Here is a 22,454-nt window from a genome sequence, read left to right as displayed (position 1 = left end):
TGGTTAAGCGGGTTTTTTTGACAGGAGGAAACCGACGTGGGCACGTAGGGATAGAAACAAATTATGAAAGTAAGGGGATGGACGATCGGCAGAATAGTGGTCCAGTTGGTAGGAAAAGGAAACTTGTGTTCTTTTTAGACAGTAGAGATAAGGACATAGGAGCCAACACATTCAAAGGCATTTTTTTCTATTGAGATGTACGAATTCATGTGTTTACATATATAGATTATGTTCATGTATCATAGTCCAATGCGTATATGAGCCACCCCTTGCCGTAAACACACACACACCTGTGCATGTTCTGATCGGAAAGCAAAAAGGCTAATAAAGATCCTAAAAAGGGCTAATAAAGTAGAACGTGCTAGCGTTCCCTAAAAAAAATAGAACGTGCTAGCGTGATGTCGAAAAAAAAGTAGAATCTTCTAGCATTAGTAAAAAAAGGGTCTAACGTGAAGCACATTAGTCTCGGTTTGTAACTGAACCGACATTAATGTGACCATTAGTGCCGGTTCAAACGGTTTGGCGGGCAGCGCTCATTAGTACCGGTTCGTGGAGAACCTTTAGTACCGGTTCGTGCCACGAACCGGTACCAAAGAGTCTGCGGCAGGCTGTGGCCCCACCAGCCCTTTTAGTACCGGTTTATGCCATAAATCGGTACTAAACTTTTGCCATGCAGCGGTTTTTTAGTCCCAGCTCGCTACCCTAAGAGGGTTTTTACCACCTTAAATATGTTACTTCTCAAACTATCACAACCACTTGGTCTTCATTGAACTCTCACTATTAGGGAAAACCTTATACACATCATCTTAGCAGTAGCATTGGACAAAATCATGCTCTACTGCTACTTAGTAGCAGCGCCCGTAAATAAACCGCGCTACTGCTATAACTTTAGCAGTAGCGCGTACTAGCAAAAAGCGTTGTTGCTATGTTCGAACTGGGCACACATGGCTAGCCCAACTTAGCAGTAGCGCGTATCCTCGCCCAGCGGTACTGCTATTCTCCTTAGTTGTAGCGCTTTTCTCGCACACGCGCTACTACTAACCCTACATTATCCTCCCCACATGGCCGACCCTCTCTCACTCCCTCTCCCTCTCAGTCACTCTCGCCCGCGTCGATACCCGTCGTCCGCCGCCGTCGCCGTCGTTCGTCCTCCACCGAGGTACTCCCTCCTTCCCTCCCTCCTCCCACCGCGCCCTCCTCCCTCCTCCTCCCACCGCGCCCTCCTCCCTTCGCCTCCGACCGCCCCCTCCCCCCCCCTCCCTTCTCCGGCGGCAGCCCCCCTCCCACCGCCCCTCCCTCCTCCTCCTCCGGCCGGCCCCTCCCCCCCTCCTCCGGCCGCCCCTCCCCCTCCTCTCTCCTCCCTCCCTCCCTTGTCTCTGTTCTTGCAAATTGTAGGTAATTTAAATGTAGATTTTAGAATGTAGACATTGTACAATGTAGGTTTTTTAATAGAATATTTTTTTGACTATTTTAGGTGTTTTGAATAAAATAGAAGTAAGAAAATTTAGGGTAGAACTAGGGTAGTAGAATTTTTAGCAAGTGTTTAATAGAACTAGTTTATTTATAGTAAGTGCTTAATAGAACTAGTTTATTTAGTAAGTGTTTAAAATAATTAGTAAGTAAATTAATAAACTAGTTGAACTACTTTATTTTTAGAAAGAACTAATTTTTTTCTATTTATAGTAAGTTTATATTTAGTAAGAACTAGTTGAATTAATAGAACTAGTTGAACATGTCATATTTGTTGTTATTTTCTATTTTAAGCAATTATTCGGGATGTATTAGTGATAACTTATAGGGTTTTTGCTTTTGCAGAAATCAAGGAGCCCCTCCATCATCCCCGCCGTCGTCCCCGTCACCGACCCCCTCCGACCTCGAGGTGAGACCAGCCAAATCTCCATGTCAATGTGAGTCCTGTAAAATATATATGATGTAGATAAAAACATGTATATCCTGTGTTGCTCAAATAGAATATGTGATTGCCCAAGTGGCCGGTCATGTTCAAGTTACACCTCCGAGTGGCCTATGTTTTGCCGGAGTGTTGATTAATTTCCATTCCGGCAAATTTCAGGCGCTCGATATGTCCTTTTTTAAGCAAAGGTCATGCCGGATTTTTCCGTGAATTCTGGCATGACTTGTGCTAGAATATGTAGGAAATATCGAGTGGCCTAGATTTTCTCAAAAAATTATGATCTAATTTTGGTTTTTTAGTACATATATTTAATTGTACAAGTTTAATCTTTGAATTATGAACGTAGGAAATGTCATACTCGGATGACGAAAGTCTCCCGGGGGAGTGCAGCTGGTGCCACGACGATCGAGGTCTGTGCGGCAGGTGCCCTCACCTAGACGATGATCGGCGCTTCAGCATTAAGCTCGAGGAGACCTTCGACGTTGAAATGGTACGCAATGACGACAAGTGTTTTTTTTCGTAATTAAGCACGAATTCAACTATTTCAACGTCTAATTTTCATCTTTTACAATTCGAATAGCTTATCACATGCCATGCAAGACGCTATGTCTTGGAGAGGATGAGTTTTGAAGACCATGAAAATTTTTAAACAAAGAAAATACACCTAAGGACCCATCATGATATGGATTTTGAAGTAAATCTGTACAATTCTCAGAGCGTAACCCATTTTAGTTGCCAAAATTGGGAAGCACTTTGCAAAATGTATGGTTTTTATGAGGGTATGATTGTCACCATGGATCTTGGTGATCCTGACATCGAGAAAAACAATATGGACATTTGGGTCCTTGTTGATACGCTTTTGATTCTACCGCTATGTGAATTTCTCAAACATAGTTATTAACTAATTTATATTGTTTATTTTAAAATAGTTGACAGCTTATTTCCATTGACAGCTTATTTTCATTCTTCAAAGAATGTGCGGAAGATGGTAGACAAAAGCCACTACACCGATGGCTCCGAATTAACTTATAAGGAGAAAAATCATCTGATCACATTTTGTACTTTCTTTGAGAATTACAATACCTATTATCAAACTCCTCCAAATTATGGTGAATACGTGCCACTAGTGCACATGTTGAACCACGATAACTTCTATGAAGATACCCTGGTAAGATTTTTTACTATTACGACATCCATGCATCTTTTGCATACTTCTAAAACTAGTACATGATTGCTAACTACGAAGTTATTACTATGTTTTTCAACAAAAAATCCCGATGGATTGTGTGCCTCATCTGATGTATTACAATGGTCGCCTTGAAGTTCTGAACATACAGCCAGGTCATCCTACGGATCTCACCCTGTGCAAATCGGATTTATGAAACCGGTGAACACATGCTAATCAAAGAGTGGAAAAAATGTTGGAACATTCGTAAGGAGGTTCTTGGAAGCAACATTAAGCGAAAGGCAAGAATTGGAGACAGGATAATCTGCATTCTCCATAATGAAGAGCCAGGGGCTATCTTGTTTTTTGCTATTTTACCTTAGAGAATATAGTAGGTCCTAAAAGAATGTAGTAGGTCCTATGAGGTACAATATGTTTATTATGTGGTACAATGTGTTACAGTTGATGATGAGGAGTAGTTGTGATTATGACTAGTGACCAACTTGCTATGTGATGTCTCATCGATCAAAACGATGATCATGAGGAGGTGTTATATGACAATGATGTATTATGATGATAAGTTGTTAATGATATGATGATGATGATATTTATTATATCATTGCGTGAAAGAACCACGGATTACGATGGACATCCACTTGAAACTAGTCCACGGTTCTTTCACCCAATGATGTAATAACTCATTATGATGTAAAAACAATCTCTAAATTATAGCTGTATGAAAACTTGTATAGAGGTGTATGAATACAACATGAAATAAAAAAGAAATAAAATACGGAATAATAGTAGTAGCGCGGGCTGGGAGAAGCGCTACTAGTAATTACCAGTAGCGCCGCGTCGAGAAAGCGCTACTATTGAGTCGGTGTAGCAGTAGCGTGGGTTAACCAACACTACTGCTAACCTTTAGCTGTAGCGTCGTACCAGTAGCGCACCTGCCCGCGCTACTGATAGTCCTAAAACTCGCGCTGCTGCTAGGCTTTTCCCTAGTAGTGTCTATGTGTAGGATTTTTTTATGTATATTTTTACATGTTTTTAAAACTCCAGACTTTTTATACGTTCAGTATGCACCATTCAAAGCCACGTCATCAACTTTCAACCCTTTGTGCCTTCATTTTCTATTTTCATGCATTTACTGATTTGTTTTGAGCCAAATGACTCTGAAATTGAAAAGCACTATGAACTCTGAAAAGGTTGAAACTTGGCATGGTATCATCATTTCACCCACATAGCATGTGCAAAAAAGTAGAGAGGGTTACGGCAAAAACGGAGTGCACTTCGTGTACAAACTGCACAATCTCTTTTGAAGTATCAGGATTTCAGACGAAAATTCATCTGTTACAAAGGCACTTCATTTTTTAAAACTTATTACAACTCCAGAATTTTTTGTGTTCAGCATGCACCATTCAAAGCCACGTCATCAACTTTCAACCCTTTCTGCCTTCATTTTTCTATTTTTCATGCATTTACTGATTTGTTTTGAGCTAAATGACCCTGAAATTAAAAGGCACTACAAATGAACTCTGAAAAGGTTGAAACTTGGCATGGTATCATCATTTCACCCACATAGCATATACAAAAAAGTAGAGAAGGTTACAGCAAAAACTGGATGCACTTCGTGTACAAACTGGACAATCTCTTTCGAAGTATCAGGGTTTCGGACGAAAACTCATTTGTTACAAAGACACTTTATTTTTTTAAACTTATTATAACTTCATACTTTTTTGCATTCAGTATGCACCATTCAAAGCCATGTCATCAACTTTCAACCCTTTCTGCCTTCATTTTCTATTTTTCATGCATTTACTGATTTGTTTTGAGCTAAATGACCCAGAAATTGAAAAGCACTACAAATGAACTCTGAAAAGGTTGAAACTTGGCATGGTATCATCATTTCACCCACATATCATGTGCAAAAAAGTCGAGAGGGTTACAGCAAAAACTGGATGCACTTCGTGTACAAACTGGACAATCTCTTTCGAAGTATCAGGGTTTCGGACAAAAACTCATCTGTTACAAAGGCACTTCATTTTTCTAAACTTATCACAACTCCAGACTTTTTGTGTGTTTATTATGCACCATTCAAAGCCACGTCGTCAACTTTCAACCCTTTGTGCCTTCATTTGCTATTTTTCATGCATTTATTGATTTTTTTTAGCTAAATGGCCCTGAAATTGTAAAGCACTACAAATGAACTCTGAAAAGGTTGAAACTTGGCGTGGTATCATCATTTCATCCAAATGGCATATGCAAGAAAAGCAGAGAGGGTTATGGCAAAAACTGGATACACTTCGTGTACAAACTGGACACTCTTTAAATACAGCAAAAATATTCACAAAGAAACTTTATAATTTTTTGTACCTAAAGCAAAAATATTCACAAAGAAACTCTAAATACAACAAAAAAACTATTCAGAAATAAATAGAAGAAAATAAATAAAGCAGAAAAGAAACAAAACTACATAAAAAATATTTGGACGCTGCCCAGTGGGCCTGGTTGGCCTTGGGCGTGGATATGCAGGCCCATAAGGCCCAGTAGGCTCACAGGGCAGCGCGCCAAAGTTAGGCACAGAAGCCTGCTTTAGAGAGGAGCTCGAAGGAGCAGCCGTGGCTAGGTTTATAAACCAGTGCGGTTGCCCTTCGCCCGACGAGGTGGGACTAAACTTTATGCATCGCGGGATGGGAGCGCACCCACTTTAGTACCGGTTCGTGGCTCCAACCGGTACTAAAAGGGGTGTCTTTAGTACCGGGTTGAGCCATAACCCGGTACTAAAGGGTGTCGCTTCCTGCCGCTTGGCCTGGCCAAATTTGACCTTTAGTACCGGTTGGTGGCTCCAGCCGGTACTAAAGGTCCGTCCTATATATAAAACACTTACGAAAATTTCAGTTAGTTTCTGTTCTGCTTCATCGCGCCTGTCGTCATCATCGCCGCCCCCGCCGCGCGCGTCGGCCCATCCCCGTCGCCGTCGCTGTCCCCGTCGATGCCCCCTTCGTGTGTGCCCGTCCCCGCCCTCGTCGCCGCACGCACCTGTCCCCGCCCTCGTCGCCAGCGGCCCCCGTGCGCCCTTCCTCAGGGGCCGCTGGCGACGAGGGCGGGGACCATAATTTCACGAATGGATGGTTTCATTTGTTGCAGCCTAAATACTCATCTACCATATTCACGAATGGATGTATGTTGGTTGAACGTTAAGTGGAATTGACCATGTGAATTCTGGCGCACGGTGAACCATATATATCCCTGTCCGGCTTCCAAGTAATAGACGTGTCAAGTGCAGCAAACAACAACATCTATCTCGACCATAATCTTTACCTAATAATAAAGTAAATTGGATTCCTTTCGTCCGTCATGACATTTTTCAGAAAAGTCCCTCTATTTCAAAGAATTCAACCCGCAGTCCTATTTTAAGTTAAAACGAATCGTTATTTTCATATTTTACATAAAAGTCCCTGCCTTTTCTTGAAATCAACCCGCCGTCCGGATTTAAGTCACACCCGAACCGTTATTTTACATTTTTCGAAAACCTCCCTAATGTTTTAGGTAATTCATCCGCGGATCATATTTAAGTCAAACAAATGCTTTTTAAAATCATCCATATCTTTTAAACCGTAAGTCCGATTTGAACATGTTATATATGAAATTTTATTAGAAAAATATGTAGAATATGAATATGAGATTATTTTTACCTGTTAAGTATTTTTAAATATTATTTTGGAATATATTTGAGTCAAACCAAATGATTTTCTAAATTATCTGGATCTTTTAAACCGTAACTTTGATTTTAACATATTATCTATGAAATTTTATTAGAAAAATGTGTGGAATGTAAATATGATGTTAATTTTACCTGTTAAATATTTTTAAAATATTGTTATGGAAGCAAACTTATAATTTATAGCGCAAGATTCCTTTTTTCATACCAGCAGCGATCCAGATTGCAAATAAACACCCCACTATAACCATATAGGGAAACAAAACATCGATAACTACACATGTATACCTCCGAAAAATGTCTTAGGGGAAAATAACAGATTTCTCATCATGAGAGAGAGAGGGGGGAGGGAGAGGGAGAGGGAGGAGAGAGGGAGAGAGAGACGTCTTAGGATTAACCATATTCAACACACGTTTTTTGTTGTTTTGTGTGAACACCGAGTCCATCGCCGGCGAGGATGAGAAGGAGGATAAGCGGCAACACAAATATGATGCCTCGCAAAAATAAAGGAGATGGACCTATTGTGGTCTTGAGTGATGGTTGTTGAGTTAAGAGCGTGTGTTATGTTTTCTCTCCCGTTGCAACGCACGGGCTCTTTTGCTAGTTTAAATATAAGCCAATTATATATTATCGAATGTAAAACTCCATTACCAAGCAGTCCGCTTCGTAATATACCAAAAAAGTTGCAACCAATAATAAATCAATGTAAACTCCATCGATAAAAAGGGACCGCGTGAATTGGGTATGTACTCCCACGAGAAGGGTAATAACCGATGGATGTTGTTCCCTACGCGTTCCACGGGCGAGGTAGAAACATGCGGCACATGTTGGCAGGCTCTCTACGTTGCCAGTCTCTGGGCGACGGATCTCCTGGTGTACCGGTGGGGCCGTGCTCTGGCAGGCAGACTTGGAGCACCTCCTACTGCTTGACAAGAATGGCAGGGGGCGATGGAAGGGTTTGCCTAGCCGGTGAGCAGATCGGCGCAGGTTTGGAGGTAAATTTCCCTTTGTCACGTTGCTTGGATTAGCACGACTCTGGATTGTGCGGGTCTCCGTGGCTTGCTCGATGCGTGCTGCGAGGAGTGGGAGGTTGGGCGATGCCATGAATGTGCGGTGGGGCTGGATGGCAATTACTCCCCTCTAGAGCACAGTTACGCCATACCCCCCACAAGTCCATTGGCATTCCACCTTGCGGCAACGAAAATCTCTCATCTCTGTCTAGTTCGCATTCTCCACTAATTTTGATGAGCAGTGGCAGATTAGAGGTTGAAGATGGAGTCGAAGATATTGGAGATCGCAAGCGGAGATAAGGTGAAGATGAATCGGATGCAGGAGATCTGTTCGTGGTCTGTGACCAAGGACAATCTGTACGAGGCGGCGTGCTTGATCTGTTAGAGGCTGATAGTGGAGGAGGACGAGAGGCTCTCACTGGAGGGGCTAAGCAAGCTCCCTCTGCAAGTAGATATCTAGGTCATGGAGGAGGCGGAATTAGAGGATCCGAAATAGGAGTGGAAGTGGCGCAAGTTCCAATATCATCGTCGCGCCCCCATAGGCCCAACGATGTTCAAGATTGGAGTGGTGATGGTGCTCCCTTTGCTAGGGACAAGGGAGATGCTCATTCTGATTCTAGAAGACGATCCCAGAGTCCATGTAACAAAACTCAAGGAGGTCACCGCACTTCCCGCAGTGTTGCCCCCGTCTACTGAACTTGGCTTGCTCTACTGCAGCGGAGTAGGGTTGTCCCACGCCGGCAATGGCTTTTGGTTGCTGGGTGGGGAGGACTCCACAACGAGGAAGTGTGATCGTTCGGATATCAAGGTACTTTTTGTTGCTACTCTAGATATCTGCATTCTCCTTTGCAAAATTGTGAAGAGAGAATTGCACATAGAAGCAGTTGAGTTGGTAAATTGCAATCCATAAAACAAAAAATGATACAATACATCTTCCCGTGTCTCAGGATATGGTATTGCTCTAAGTGAATTCAACCAGATTGAAGATAAGGAGATTTTATAAAGTTTATTAGTTGTGGGATAAAAGTCAAGAACCATTTGGATGCCAAAAAAGTCTCGCACATCCATGCTTTTTGGTCCGAGGAGATGGCTGACTTTGGAGATTAGTTTTGAATGATTGTGAGGTTGTCAGTTGCCTTAGGGGAAATGGGTCGAAATTGAAATCTATAGTGATAATTGAAAACCAAGTTGATAACAAGTGTGTTGTTGGGCTTGATATAGTGGTGTCTTTTGATCCAGGAGGCCCGGGTCTTGGTGGGTTAAAAATATATTTTGGCAATCCGCTTTCCCTTTATTTTGGTTACTTATAAATAGCATGCTTTTATCCTAGGTTGTGGATGAGAGTGAGTTCTCTGGCGTGTTAGGGTTTCCCTGTGAGCCGTCGACGACTTGTAACTGAGGATATGGTTGAGAACTTTGGCAGGCACTGGGAGATTCAGTAATGAAGGGAGGGGTAATCATAAATATCGTAGGAATTAAGATGAAGGAGACCGAATTAGACACATAAATCCATGAGACGAAAGGGGTGACCTGGTTGAGAAATCTGGTGGTTTAAGTTGAAACTGGCAATTTCTTGATCTGCGAGGACCTTACTCGAATGACGGTGATGCCCAAGGCGGTGGATCTCTTCAACAGGATGGCAGGAGGACTGCAGAAGGGAATTTCTTGCATCAAGGAAACATGGTAATCTCGGGACACCTTGAGGCTGGGTGTGAGTTGGGTACTGCAATGCATTAACAAGACTTCTAAAAATTGATGGATCCTAAGGGATGGCCATCAGTGGCAAATAGTATGGACTGGGTGTCAACGAGGGTGGAGATGGGCTTGGCATTAAGCATGGATGCAAGCGAGAGTCTGTAAAGCGTATTGTTTCTTGCGAAAAGGTGTTACCTATGAGACTAATCCCAACGACATATAAGGCAAGGTGGGTGGTGGCATTATTGTTTTAGTGAAAGGTGAATAATGAGGAGCCAAATTCGGACACAACAAAGCCTAGGGAGAGGGGATGAGTGCTGAACCGCATAGACCAGGCACAAAGTGCTTTCTTAAGGCCATATGGGTACTTGTGCAGTCAAAGAAACCTGAAGGTTGGCGACTATAGATTGTTTCGAGAAGAAAACTATCGAGAGAAAATAGTTGTAGCTTGTGGTTGATGAATTTTCACCACCTTTATTGTTTTCCATTTATTTGAGAGAAACATGGACTTGGTTAAGCACAAAGGTGTAAAAGCATTGGAGGGTAATATCGGCAATAGACTTGTTGTGTAATGGACTAGTTCGGTAATGCTGTGAGTACTCATCAAGAATAATGACATAAAATACATAAGAAGGGAAAATACAACGGGAAAATTTAACAAATCATAATGTATTTTTTGGTGGGGTAGTAGTAGAAAAAAAGGGAAGAATCAATACGCGGGTAGGGTCGTCATCCAAACTGGCAAGAATCACAAACAAGAGTTTGCCGAATTTATTTATTACATGATGGAAGTAATTTTGTAGCTACTACAGAAACAGAAGCTTGCCCTGAGTGACTAAGACTTCAATGCCAGAGGTCGCCAGAGCTGGTTGCAGAGCAAACAATGGTGCCACCTTTATTCATCGAGCGGAAGTTGTAGATGTCTCCCAAGCTATTTGATCTCAGGGGGATTCTCATTGTTGCTAGCTCCTTGAAAGAGAAACCATAGGGATCAAATTCAAATGAAAAGTAAATATCACAACGAAAATTATTAAATAAAATTAAGTTCTTGATAATAGATGAGGAAATTAAAATTTGTTGAGATCGAAGGAATAACAAGAGTAGCCAGTAGTTGTGATGGGGAGCCTCGAACCATTTCCAACTATAATATTAAGGGGAGTGTGCATTAATCGGGAATAAGACTTGTCTCATCAATGTCCGAGGAGGCTTCGTGGTCCATGAACAAATTGTCGGTGGAGTTGGGCTAGTGAGACATTTCTTATTTGAGTTTTCATCATGTAGCATACAACATTTTTTAAGCAAGTATGATCTAAGTATACCTCGACGTAGGCTTGGGATGGAGTGCTTGGATGAGGGTAGAACCAGTAGGAATGACAGCATCCAAGCACAAAGCCACTGGGTTTAGTGGGAAGGTCGCCAACCATGGAGCGAATTTTACGGACCAAGGAAACTAGGGATGTCATGTTGTCCATGGCCCATGTGGTTGGGTGAGCCACGTTTATGACTTCTGATGCGCGTATGCTCCGAGGAGCATCCACTGGGACAACCGTGATTCAAATGGTCATTTATAGAGCATATTCATTGTCTTGTTACCTGCTGCCATGCTCCTAGAAGTTGGCGACTGCATCGCCACTTTTTGGTGAGAGTCATTGTTGATGGTGAGTGTCAGGGTGCCATTGGCGTGCTTGTGCCGATACATTGTGATTGCCTTAAGAAACAACAATGAGTGTGCCTAGATGAAGGGGGGAAAGGGCAAATGTAGGTGGAGTATGGAGGCCATTACCTGATATATGGGGCCGAGGTCGCAAATCATCACCAGTGTGAGAGAGTTGTCGGTTACCAGTTTCTCATCGTTGGCGAGGGAGTGGACGAGCGCCCTGAGGCAACAGTAGTAGGTGGCGATGATCATGTCACCTCGAAATGTTGCCTAGAAATTGGTGCCAATGTGGATCGTGCATTTGGTAAGCTTGTCATTGAAGAACACGTGCAGGTGCTACCACATCATGTTGGCTACGTTCTCTATTGACATGTACACATTGTATAGCTCACTAGATATCGTTGCATAGAGACACATGATGATGGTGAGATCTTCCTTGCGCCACTTGATGTCTCAAGATGCAAGATCATACTCATGCTTGAGGTTAAGGCAGTCAAATTTGGTGTCCACGAGTTGAAAGAGATGCTTCCACTTGGTGTAGTCTTTGATGGCCAAGTTGAGTTTGAATGGTGATATTGGTCTGATGCATGGAGGGAGGAGAGAAGGAAGAGTTTCTTACACTGACATGGACAATCCGAAGGTTGCTGCTATCGGAGGACTTGACAGTGGACTTGGTGCCAGTGGGGGTCGCAACAGAGTTCTGACATATTGTGAAGGATTAGAAAGGAACTACTCTAATGCTAAGAAATTTTCTGGAAATCAATTTTTATTATATTTACGCTTCTGGGCCATGTATATATAGACATCACATATTAATACAATGGTGAGCTCTACAACCTAATTAAGTACATAATGGTCGATGCGTTAGGCATGGGAGCATCCTAGAGTGTTGGAGCATAAGGTGGTGCTAATGTTGTGCATCTATTGAGATGAGTGCACACCACAAAAGATCGATGGCTCTAGGAGGTGATAATCCCACCTCTCATCCTTTGGTGGAAAGAAAAACAATGTATTCCCCAACATCTAGCATAAGTGTGTTCATTGGAACTAGAGATGTGAAGAGATTTGTCCCCTGAAGACGTGTGAGGGAGGGGTCGCGAGTGAGGAGAACTTGCTAGAAATTTGGCATGATTTTTCAAGGAGAACCCAATGACGAATGTTCCACACCATAATCGTGAGCTTTGTAAACTATTTTATTTCATGGGAAAAAACATCGCAATGCTAAGGAGCTGATGATCAAGGTAGAACACCACAAAGGCACCTAAGAGAAATGGGTTTGCCACGACATCACAAATATGCATCCAAGAAGTTGAAAACACACACTAGAGGAATCAAGAAATTTGTTGCCTGCTCAAACATTCTTTGCCTTCAACTTGCCGACGATAAATAAAGTCAGAAAAGAGCTACTTTGCCATGAGCTTTTCCTCGGCGGATGGAAAGTTCTTTGCCATCAGCCAAACTCCGTATGTGTCGTCAGCCGAATAATAACAGATGGCAAAGAAAAGAATCTTTGCCATCAGCCAAAATCCATCTTTGCCGTTAGCCTCAAACATCACAGCCGGCAAATAAATGGGTAAATATTAGAAAAAAACACAGGCGCGCTGCTCGTCCTCCTCTGTCAAGGCTGAAGAGAGATGGGGCCATTGCATCATGCTCCTCGTGGGGAAGACGCCAGGTGGCACATATATGGCAAGGAGGCGGGGTGTTGGCACTGGGTTTGAGGCAGTGCCAGGGAGGAGGTGCAGATTCAAGGTGCAAGTGGGCAAGCCCCGGGTCTTGTCGTCAGGGAGTTTTGCAGGCTGCGTGGTTGGACGGATCCATGTGCAGGGAACTTCGTAGGATGACGACGAGTCACGGGTGATGGAGGGAGCTTCCGGGTGGCAGCCATGTCCTTTGAGGAGAGACAGAGACAGAGATCTGGGAGAGAGAGAAACATTGGAGAGAGGAAGAGCCAGGAGAAGAAAGGGAAGGGGGAGGAAGGTGAAGGTGACACATGATGGGCGGCGGTGCTCCGGTGGCTTCGATCACCGGCGTCGGCCTCCGGCAAGGAGAAGGCGTCTTTCTTGGGTCAGGAAAGGGCGACGAGAAGGAGGTCCTCGAGCGGCACCAGGAGGAAGGTCGTGTGGCGGCGCGGTGCAAGGGATGGGCAAGAGGTGATGCAACGACACAGGGATGGAGGTGGTGTGACGGTGCAGCATGGGGCGGGAGGTGGTGTGGCGACACAGGGCAGGGCAAGAGGTGGTGCGGCAGCATGAATCGAGATGCAGGTGTGGCAACGATCCGGCGTGGAGCGGGAGGTGGTGCAGCGGCGCGGGGAGGGAGGTGGTGTGACGGTGTGGGGTGGGAGGTGGTGCAGCGCCGCGAGAAGGGAGAGAGGTGCATGTTGGGTGGAGTTGGGCAAGTACGTGCGTGCGTGGGGGTGGTGTGGTTCCACATCATAAATCTGCGTGATCGATCCGCGGGATGTGCTTTCTCTTGCCAACGATCAGAAAAAACTGACGGCAAAGTCTGTCTTTCCTATCAGTCAAATAAAAACATATGGCTAAGTTTGTTTTTTCTGCTAGTCAAATAAAAAATATGACAAAGTCTCTCTTCGCCGCCCACAAATAAAAACAGACAGCAAAGTGAGCGCTTTGCTGACATTAGAAATTTGCCGTCACTTTTTCTCTATTTTGCTGTCAGCCCCGATAAAAAGCTGACAGAAAGAGCTCCACAGACGGCAAATTTCCTGATACCTGCAGTGACACATACACACAACCCTGGTACAACTTGTCATCAAGTTATTAAGGAGACATGTATTTGATACTTCCACTCTAACTCATGGTGCACATGAGTGCACCGAAGAGAAATGACGGTGCGCTCCAAGATAGCGACGACAATGTGATCGTCCACCATGCCATCCTCTGCCTTACCCAAAAGAATGAAAGAGGTTGACCACGTTCTTGAGGGTCTTCAGTCAAAAAGAGACGGTGCCATGAAGCCCCCTGATCTTAGAAGCAGGCACCATCATCTGAAAGAAGGGCTCAGATGTCTTATTCATAGGGTGATGAATATAACAAGCCATGAACACGACATCAAGATGGTGCTTCTTGCGCACCAACATCTTCTGTGTGCTAGAGGGCTGAAAATCCCCGGCCACCGGCTTAGCATTGTCGATTTTGAGCTCACTCTAGCATTTGTGACGGCTGCCAACTCTTGCACCACTTGCAGCTAACACGGGCGGTGTTTGGATTAAGGTCTAAGGACTAGAAAGGGTGAACAGTGCTATAAAATAATTATATCCTGATTTTAGGGTAGGAAGTTTTTAGCACAAGACAACAAGGACAACACAAGCTTAAGTACTTAACAAGCATCTAGTTATAGAACATGATAGGATCTCAAGTGACCCCTAACCATCTAGGATGCGCTCACTAGCCAAGAGTAACAAGCAAAGAAAAGTAACTTGATAAGAACTCCCAGAATGATCTTCAATCAAAAATTCTCTAAAGAATCAAATGGGTCACTCTCACCAGAATAGGAATTTCATGAAATAGATGTAGGTATGCAAGAAAGGGGAGTTCCTGGCCTTGGGAGAATCAAAGAAGTGAACATGGAACCACCCAGAACTTCTTTTCATAAGTGTGATGGAGTGGAGTGGTTTGAATAGGTGGATTGAGTGAGTGAAATGACTAAGGGTGGAAAGGAATGGTTGCAACCATGGATGGGTATGGTAGGCTATTTGTGGATAAGTTCCAAAATATAGATGTTACTGCAAAAAAATAAGTAACCATGCGTGGAAGGACTGGTAGTAGTTTATGGAACAACCAAGACAATTCAAATAAATTTGAATGGCCACAACAATGTTCAGGGACCAAATAAAGTAAACCACTCAGAAGTACCACTGAATGAATAAGTAGAGGTTTCGACTGAAAAGGATAACACATTTCGGCAAAGGCACAACTACTCAGAAAGTACCATGTAAAACCAATTGCTTGGTAGTACCATAGTGAGGGAGTAGTTCTTAGAATAAGAATCTACAGAAAGGAGCAGCTCGGAAGTTCCACTTGAAAACGAAGCGAAATTACTGGACATATATTTTGCCCGACAGACAAATAAATCATGACAACTCGAAATTGCCGATGAGAAGTATTGTGGTCGACAGCGACATAGTACAGAAAATGCTTCAAAGTGGATTTCTCAGCAGTTCCGAAAAAAATGAATAGCGGTTCTTAAGTATTGAAAACTATTTTCTCTGAGTATGAATAGCCCAAAGTGGCGCATAGTATGGGAAGATAAATCTTCAGATGTACCGGGGCTTAGAGAAACCCATACAAGGGGAATGGCTAGGAAGTGGATTTTAGAGGAATGATGTGTTTTGGCTCCCAAACTCAGATGAGCCCATGAGTGAACAAAAAATCATTTAAAATTCTAAATTAATTCAAAAAATTCAGATTCTTTTGTAGAGAAAGATGCCTAGGTGCGTGATGTACGTGCCAAATTTCAGAACATTTGGATGTCTGAGTAGCTCTCGGCAACAAGGACAAATTTTGGGTCTATGAAAAAGTTTACTGCTTATGCACTGTTCAAATCTGATTTATTTTTTTGCTGAGAGCTACTCGGGTGCCCAAATGCATGGAATTTTGGCACACACTTCACTCATTCCAATATCTTCCATGCAAAAAAAATGGATTTTTTTATTTTCCTAGCATTATTTTAAAATTTATTGTTCACCAGGTGCAAATGAGCCTAGGCTCATAATTGGATATTCGACTTTGGAGGACTTTGTCTTATAATCTATTCTTTGGTTTTAAAACAAAGTACTTAGCTCTTGCCCCATTTCATAGTACGTTTGTCCTACACTCAATGTGAACCCTGGATTCGGTAAACGCCTAGAAAAATACATGTTAAGAGCTTCAAGAGGACAAAAACTAGAGAAGATGTTTGTGGGGTCATGAATGATACTTCACCTTTAGCCCAAGACTTGAATAGGAAAATTAGTCCTACTCCCCGAAATAAACTCATTCAATACATTACTACATTAGTCATCTCAGTTTTGTCGTAAAATAACCAATTGGAATGTGTAGCCCGCCTACAATCAGCAAGCGGTGGTTTAGTCGGTTCCAACAATGGGCAGCCACTTGCGGCGCGGCGGCCCTAGGTTGCAGCAACACGACACTGCCCTTGAAGTAGCACGTGTCACTTGGATTAGCAGACGGTGGTGGAATGATAGCCTAGAGATGGAAGAGGTGATCGGGACAAGTGAGATTTTGTAGGTGATGATGGAGTATAGCGCGAGGTAGGAGGGGTGAGGGAGGGGGATGAGTAGGGGAAGATGAATAGATAGGGATAAGGCAAGGGGGCACTTCACATAAGGCCCAGTACTGCGGCACATGGCGAGCTGTTGAGTCGGTCAATGCAAGTGCGCAATCAGCTGCCTAATTGGAATCGCACCTTGATTATACTACATCGATCGGGGCTAGTTTAATGTCCTACATTAATTAGGCCAAGCTCGATTGAAATCATTCCTTTAATGAAATATATTAATCATTTCCCAATGTAAAGCTTTGAAACAAAAACAAAATTTGAAAACAGTCAACAAATAGCATGAAACTCAAAAAGACCATGGACAATGGATCCATGCAAAGAATACCCCGTGCATAGTAGGAATTGCATTTCTGATGACCATCCAAACTAAGGCCTGACAGGGTGAGAGAGGTTTTGGGCTCGGGGAGAGCTTCGCCAGGCGTGACAAGTGAATGGGCCGAGCTAGGCTCGGCACATTCCAGCTCAGCGCAAAAACGCACGCTGCGGCCCTGTCCAACGCTTGCTAGACGTACTTTTGTCCAGTGGCCAGAAGCATGTGCACAACGAGGACGACGGACGCCAGCAGCCAGCCCACGCCCACGCGGACGCCGGGCAAGGCGCGCGGCCATGCCCAAGCCTCGCCCGTGCAGGCCGATGCCGATACCGAGGCGAAACTCCCACTGACGTCTCACTCGTTAATTAAGACGGGCACTCGCAAACCTACCTATCTATATATACATGGAAATGCTTGCATGTTACTCCCTCTGTAAACTAATATAAAACCGTTTAGATCATTATTTTAGTATTCTAAACGCTTTTATATTAGTTTACGGAGGGAGTACAAGTGAAATCTTCAACAAGCACCCAGAAACTAATTAACAGAGCAGAAACGGATCATGTAAACAGCCAAACATGGTGGAGATAGTAAAAGATGGTTGACCCTCCGTTAGAAACATATGTGACGCACCTTCTACCCCCTCGTTAGGGTCGTCCACTTCTAATCCCCTCTGCATGTCGACATGGAACCATATATTGCGCACCTCCTGGTAGCACATAGGCTTTGGCATGAAGTCACAGGCGCCTTCATTGATTGTCCTCATCACCATCTCCTTGGAATAGTCGGCGGAGAAAACTGCACAAACACATGCAGGATTGCACATCAGTATGTACCGTTACTAACCTCACAGTAACCATGCATGCATATGTGTGCGGATACTCACTGATGACTGGGTAATGATCCCGAACGCGCTTGAGGAGGTCGAAGCCATCGAATCCATCTCCTTCTTCGCCACCGTGCACGACGGTCATGATGATGTCGAAGTGGAAGCCCTCTCCATTCTCCTCCACCTCTTTCAGCGCTTCTCTCGGCGACGCTTTCGCCGTCACTACATGACACAAACACGTACGTACAAGGTGATCCAGATCTCACAAGAACAGTTAGAGGAGACATGCAAAACTAAGGCGAGCAGATCTAAGATGACCGCCTAGTTACCTTTGTAGCCGCACCTCTCGAGGATTTGCGTCAAGTGCTCGAGGTCGTTCGGGTCGTCCTCCACCACGAGGACCCTCATCCCGACGGGGAAATGCTGGGGCAACGTGTCCCTGCTGACACCAGAAGGGAAGGCGTTGCCGTTCTCCATAGCACGCACACACCTTGCGCTCTTCAGAAGGTACTGCTGGTTATAGAAAGAGAGCAGAGAAGGCATGTGGATACAACTCGATATATAAAGCCAGCCGCAAGCCTCTTTTTTCCTCACGAAACAGAGTAGAGTAATGCACTAAGATTTGCCATATATAACTTAATTAATGCAGTACATTAAAACTATATATAATGTATTAATACTAGTAGCCTTTCCAATTAATAAAGTATATTAAAGATAGATGATTCCAATCGTACCATTAACAGTTGCTTAATTAATGTAGTGCATTAAAACTCAATATAATGTATTAATACTCCATATAATGTATTAGAACTCTATATAAGGCGGGTCATAGTGGGGTAATTTAAACTAGTAACATGTATATGTTACTGGTCTATATGTTACTATCTTCATAGTGGGTGGTGTCATAAGTGTGATAACATAGATGTGCTCATTTATTACTTTGTAGAGTCATTTTGCATTGGAAAGCGCTATGTGATGGTACTTCCTCCGTCACGGTTTAGAAGACGTGCTTGAAAATTCTCTGGGACCTAGGTGGTTATCTATTGGTTATGGTATGGGCTAAAAAATAGCATTCACACTACGCATGCATATAGAAATAGTATATCGGAGTACTAATTAGCTACTAGAAATAAATGCAATGTGCCCTAAACCTTGTCTATTGTGGAAACGCACGCAAATTTAACTGTGCCTTCTAAACCGTGACGGAGAGAGTAGTAACATATTATGTTACTTTATTAGCCTCTCTCCTTATTAATTACTTGCCACTTCATTTTTTTGCTTATGTGGCATCTATGTTACTCTTTAAGTTACTCCCACTATGACCAGCCTAATGCAGTAACCTTCCAAATTAATGCAGTATGTCAAAGGTAGAGGATTCCAATCATGTAATCGGACGCCTCGACTACTTGTTTAATTCTAAAAAATGTTCATGTCATTCAAAAAACAGGTACGATGCATTTAGATAAAGTTTCACGACTTTAACTATTATGGTCATGACGTTTAATAAATATTAATACAATGTAAAATATATCCGCAGAGTTAAAAAATGTTTTGTATCAGTAAAAAAAATCAACGTGTATTTGAATATTGTTTCATAGTTATTGGAAGAAATGTACAAAAGATGTATTTGAAAACAAAATCATATATCTAAAATAAGTTTAACGTGTATAAAAAGGTTTTCATATGTATCTGTACCAATATAAAAAGACCTAAAAAAACAGATCCAACTGATCTCGACCATCAAACTAAGTCAATCCAACGACCTAGATTACTCCAATGACAAGCGTTCAACGTGTTTAACGTGCAATTAATATCATACCAAATATTAGACTAATAACAAAATTAACACACAAATAATAGCATACCTAATATCCGCGTGCAATTAATATGTTGCCTAAATAATAACGTGCATTGCACGTGCGCATTTACTAGTACTAAAAGTGTACAATGTGTATGAAAAAAAAGTTAATAATGTATCTGAAAATTGTAAACATGTATAAATGCATTTTACATGTATACCAAAAATGTCCAATGTTACGAAAAATGGCTATCAAAACACATATTTGAAAACAATGTTAATCATGTATTTCAAAAGTGTTAAATGCATATATATAGAGTCGCGCTATTCGTCACCCTGGGTGAGGAATAGTTATTCTTCACCACCCCGCCCCCCTCTATTTTACCATCAATGCACCGTAATTTTAAGTTCCGTATGTTTTGTCGTATTTCCGACGCAAAAAGGAACCGTAAAAAAATATATAATTACTGTAAAAAATATTTTATGTTATGTAAAATTACAAACGTAAAAATATAATCTAAAATACACATAAACTACAAATTTTCTTGTCTTATGACCTATATTTTTATTTTCTTATACAAATTTTACGTAGTGAATCAATAAGATTATGTCCTCAAATTTTACGTAGTATCTATTTAAATTCGAAATGTAATTTAATTATGAAATGATCGTAAGATTACCTCGGATGAAGAATAACTTATTCTGCACCCTGGATGATGAATAGTAACACATAGATGAATCTTTTATACCACATAGATGAATCTTTTATAGCTTATTATTATTTTTAATATACTTCATTAATAATTACTAGATACCCTAAAATGGATTTCATGAAAAAAAATCATGTGTGCCTCATATTTTCAAAGGTTTACGTATATACTTATTTGTTTGTACGTGAAAAAGGTATATTGCAAAAAGTAGGTCGTAAATGATATTTTCTTCAACAAAACTTGTATTGAGGTATCTTAGAATATTTAATGAAGTATATTGAGAATGATAAGGGGTATAATCAATGCATATACGAGGTATATTGAAGATGGGAGTACATACTCCCAAGAGTATAGAAAATGAGTCATATATATATATATATATATATATATATAATGTTTACGAAAAATGTAGACATGTGCTGGGAAAAAAACTGGAAACTCGACAAAGAAACAAATGAACCCCATAAAAAAACCGAAAGGAAACCGGTACAAACTGTGAAAAAATAAATAAGAAAAACACAGGTGGGAAAACTCACGCCGGAGCTATTGTAATGGGCTAGCCCAGTAGTGCGCTACCAGGTCTCTCGAATCGCTTGTCTCTTTGATCACTTGGTCGCTCGTCTCTTCAATCACTCAGGTCGATGCTTGACCGGCAGCCATTAACCGGCAGTTGTTAACCAGACAACCGTTTTGACCTTTGTAAAAATAAATCTGAATTTCAGAAAACAAAATTAAAAAACATGTATTTAAAATAATTCATAGATTTGCAATAAAAAGTTCATGAGTAGGGAAAAAAGTTCACGGAATTCGAAAAAAGTCAAGATATTAGGGAAAAAGTTCATCGGCTTGCAAAAAATTCGTCAATTTTGCAAAAAGTTCATCGGTTTTGGAAACATATTCACGAATTTGAAAAAAAATCATCATTTTTTAAAAAAATCATCAATTTTGTGAATTGGGAATCCAAAACCGGCAGCTTCCACAAATAAAAGAAAGAAGGAAGAAAAAAATAAGTACCCACAACAGGTGAGATGTCCTTGTTTTCCTTTTTGAGAATGTAAGGAATCTCGTCGCACACACCTCTTTTTGAAGGTTAACAGAAAAAGGAAAAATAGACCAGGTCGGCGCGGAACGTGGTGTGCGCCAGTTTGCAGATAACAAATTAACGGGCGGAGAAGGCGCCAAACAGGAGTTGGGCCGGTTTTATTGTATTTCACTAACGGACTCACACCCCCTTCGGCTGAGAGGGCCAATCCATTTAGGAAATCTAGTGTGTTTTCTTCTGCCATTTTTTTTCTTTTTCGGTCTTTTCCTTTTTTCTTAATGTTTTCTATAAGTAAGGTCTTTTTTCAAAATCTAGAAGTTTCTTTAAGTTTGTGAACTTTTTTTAAACCACATGAACTTTTTTAGATTCATGAACTTTGTTTCTAAATTGGTGTATTTTTTTCAATCAGCTAACTTTCTAAACAAATCCTCAAACTTTCAAATTGGTGAACTGTTTTGTCAAATCAATGAACTTTTTTCAAATCCGTAATTATTATAGATTAGTGAAGTTTTTCCAAATTCATGAAGTTTCTTTCAAAAGCATTGAACTATTTAAAATCTTTGAACCTTTTTCTCAGTCCATGAACTTTTTTCAAATTTGTGAACACTTATTTTATAATTGCAAAAAATTCGAATTCGTAATTCTTCTGAATTTGCAAGCTTTTTCTCTTTTTTTGCGGTTTCATGGGTTTATTGATTTTTTTCTAAAGAACCGATAGTTGACCAGTCAGCTGGTCAACTTTGGACCGGCCAACCATCTATCGCCCGTCTGATGGGCTGGCCCATTTTTTCTTCCGCATGGGTGCCGGTTCCCCTAACCGACGCAGAAGGAGCCGACTAGGACGAATTTTCTTTAGGACATCCCTTTTTTTTGGCTTTTCTTTTTATCGGAGGATCATTGTCTATTAAGGCCTTGTACAATGCAAGGTGCTTAGGAGAGGTGCTTAGAAAAATAAACCAAGTTTTTTTAAGCACCGGTGCTTATTTATACTGGGCAGATGCTTAATTAGGCGTCTCTCCTATAGAAATAGACATCGGTGCTTCGAAAAAACCCGGTTTATTTTTCTAAGGACCTCCTTAAACACCTAGCATTGTACAAGGCCTAAGAGGATCTCTAGCCGATCCTAGAAATTAGAGTATCCGGCCGAGTAAAGCTTACTAAACTATTTTTACTCCACTAAATTTTGACTAGACATAGTCGACCTCCTAAATTTAGTAAAGTAAATTTTGGTCAAATTAAAAAGAAAATTTTCATCGAAATGCACCCTATTTCATTGAAGGACATATTGATACATC

General features: G+C 41.7%; 1 protein-coding gene across 1 annotated transcript; it reads right to left on the bottom strand.

Moving 5' to 3' along the window:
- Positions 1-10,135: 10,135 nt before the first annotated feature.
- LOC125512259 (two-component response regulator ORR27-like) lies at positions 10,136-18,147 on the bottom strand. Its single transcript, XM_048677357.2, has 4 exons — positions 17,939-18,147; positions 17,667-17,831; positions 17,414-17,578; positions 10,136-10,475 (listed from the first exon to the last, which is right to left on the bottom strand). The coding sequence occupies exons 1-4, from the start codon at positions 18,084-18,086 to the stop codon at positions 10,438-10,440; spliced, it is 516 nt and encodes a 171-aa protein (XP_048533314.1). The 5' UTR covers positions 18,087-18,147; the 3' UTR covers positions 10,136-10,437.
- Positions 18,148-22,454: the final 4,307 nt, after the last annotated feature.

The sequence above is a fragment of the Triticum urartu genome, chromosome 6A (assembly GCF_056163025.1).
Source record: "Triticum urartu cultivar PI428250 chromosome 6A, HENAU_Tu73, whole genome shotgun sequence".
Taxonomy (NCBI): domain Eukaryota; kingdom Viridiplantae; phylum Streptophyta; class Magnoliopsida; order Poales; family Poaceae; genus Triticum; species Triticum urartu.
This window is presented reverse-complemented; position numbering and strand designations above follow the sequence as displayed.

Coding starts and splice junctions, on each gene's coding strand:
- LOC125512259 (XM_048677357.2), bottom strand. CDS start 18,086: ATGGAGAACGGCAACGCCTTCCCTTCTGGTGTCAGCAGGGACACGTTG. Junction 17,832..17,938: donor CGAGAGGTGCGGCTACAAAG/GTAACTAGGCGG, acceptor TGTGTCATGTAG/TGACGGCGAAAGCGTCGCCG. Junction 17,579..17,666: donor GGATCATTACCCAGTCATCA/GTGAGTATCCGC, acceptor GTGTTTGTGCAG/TTTTCTCCGCCGACTATTCC.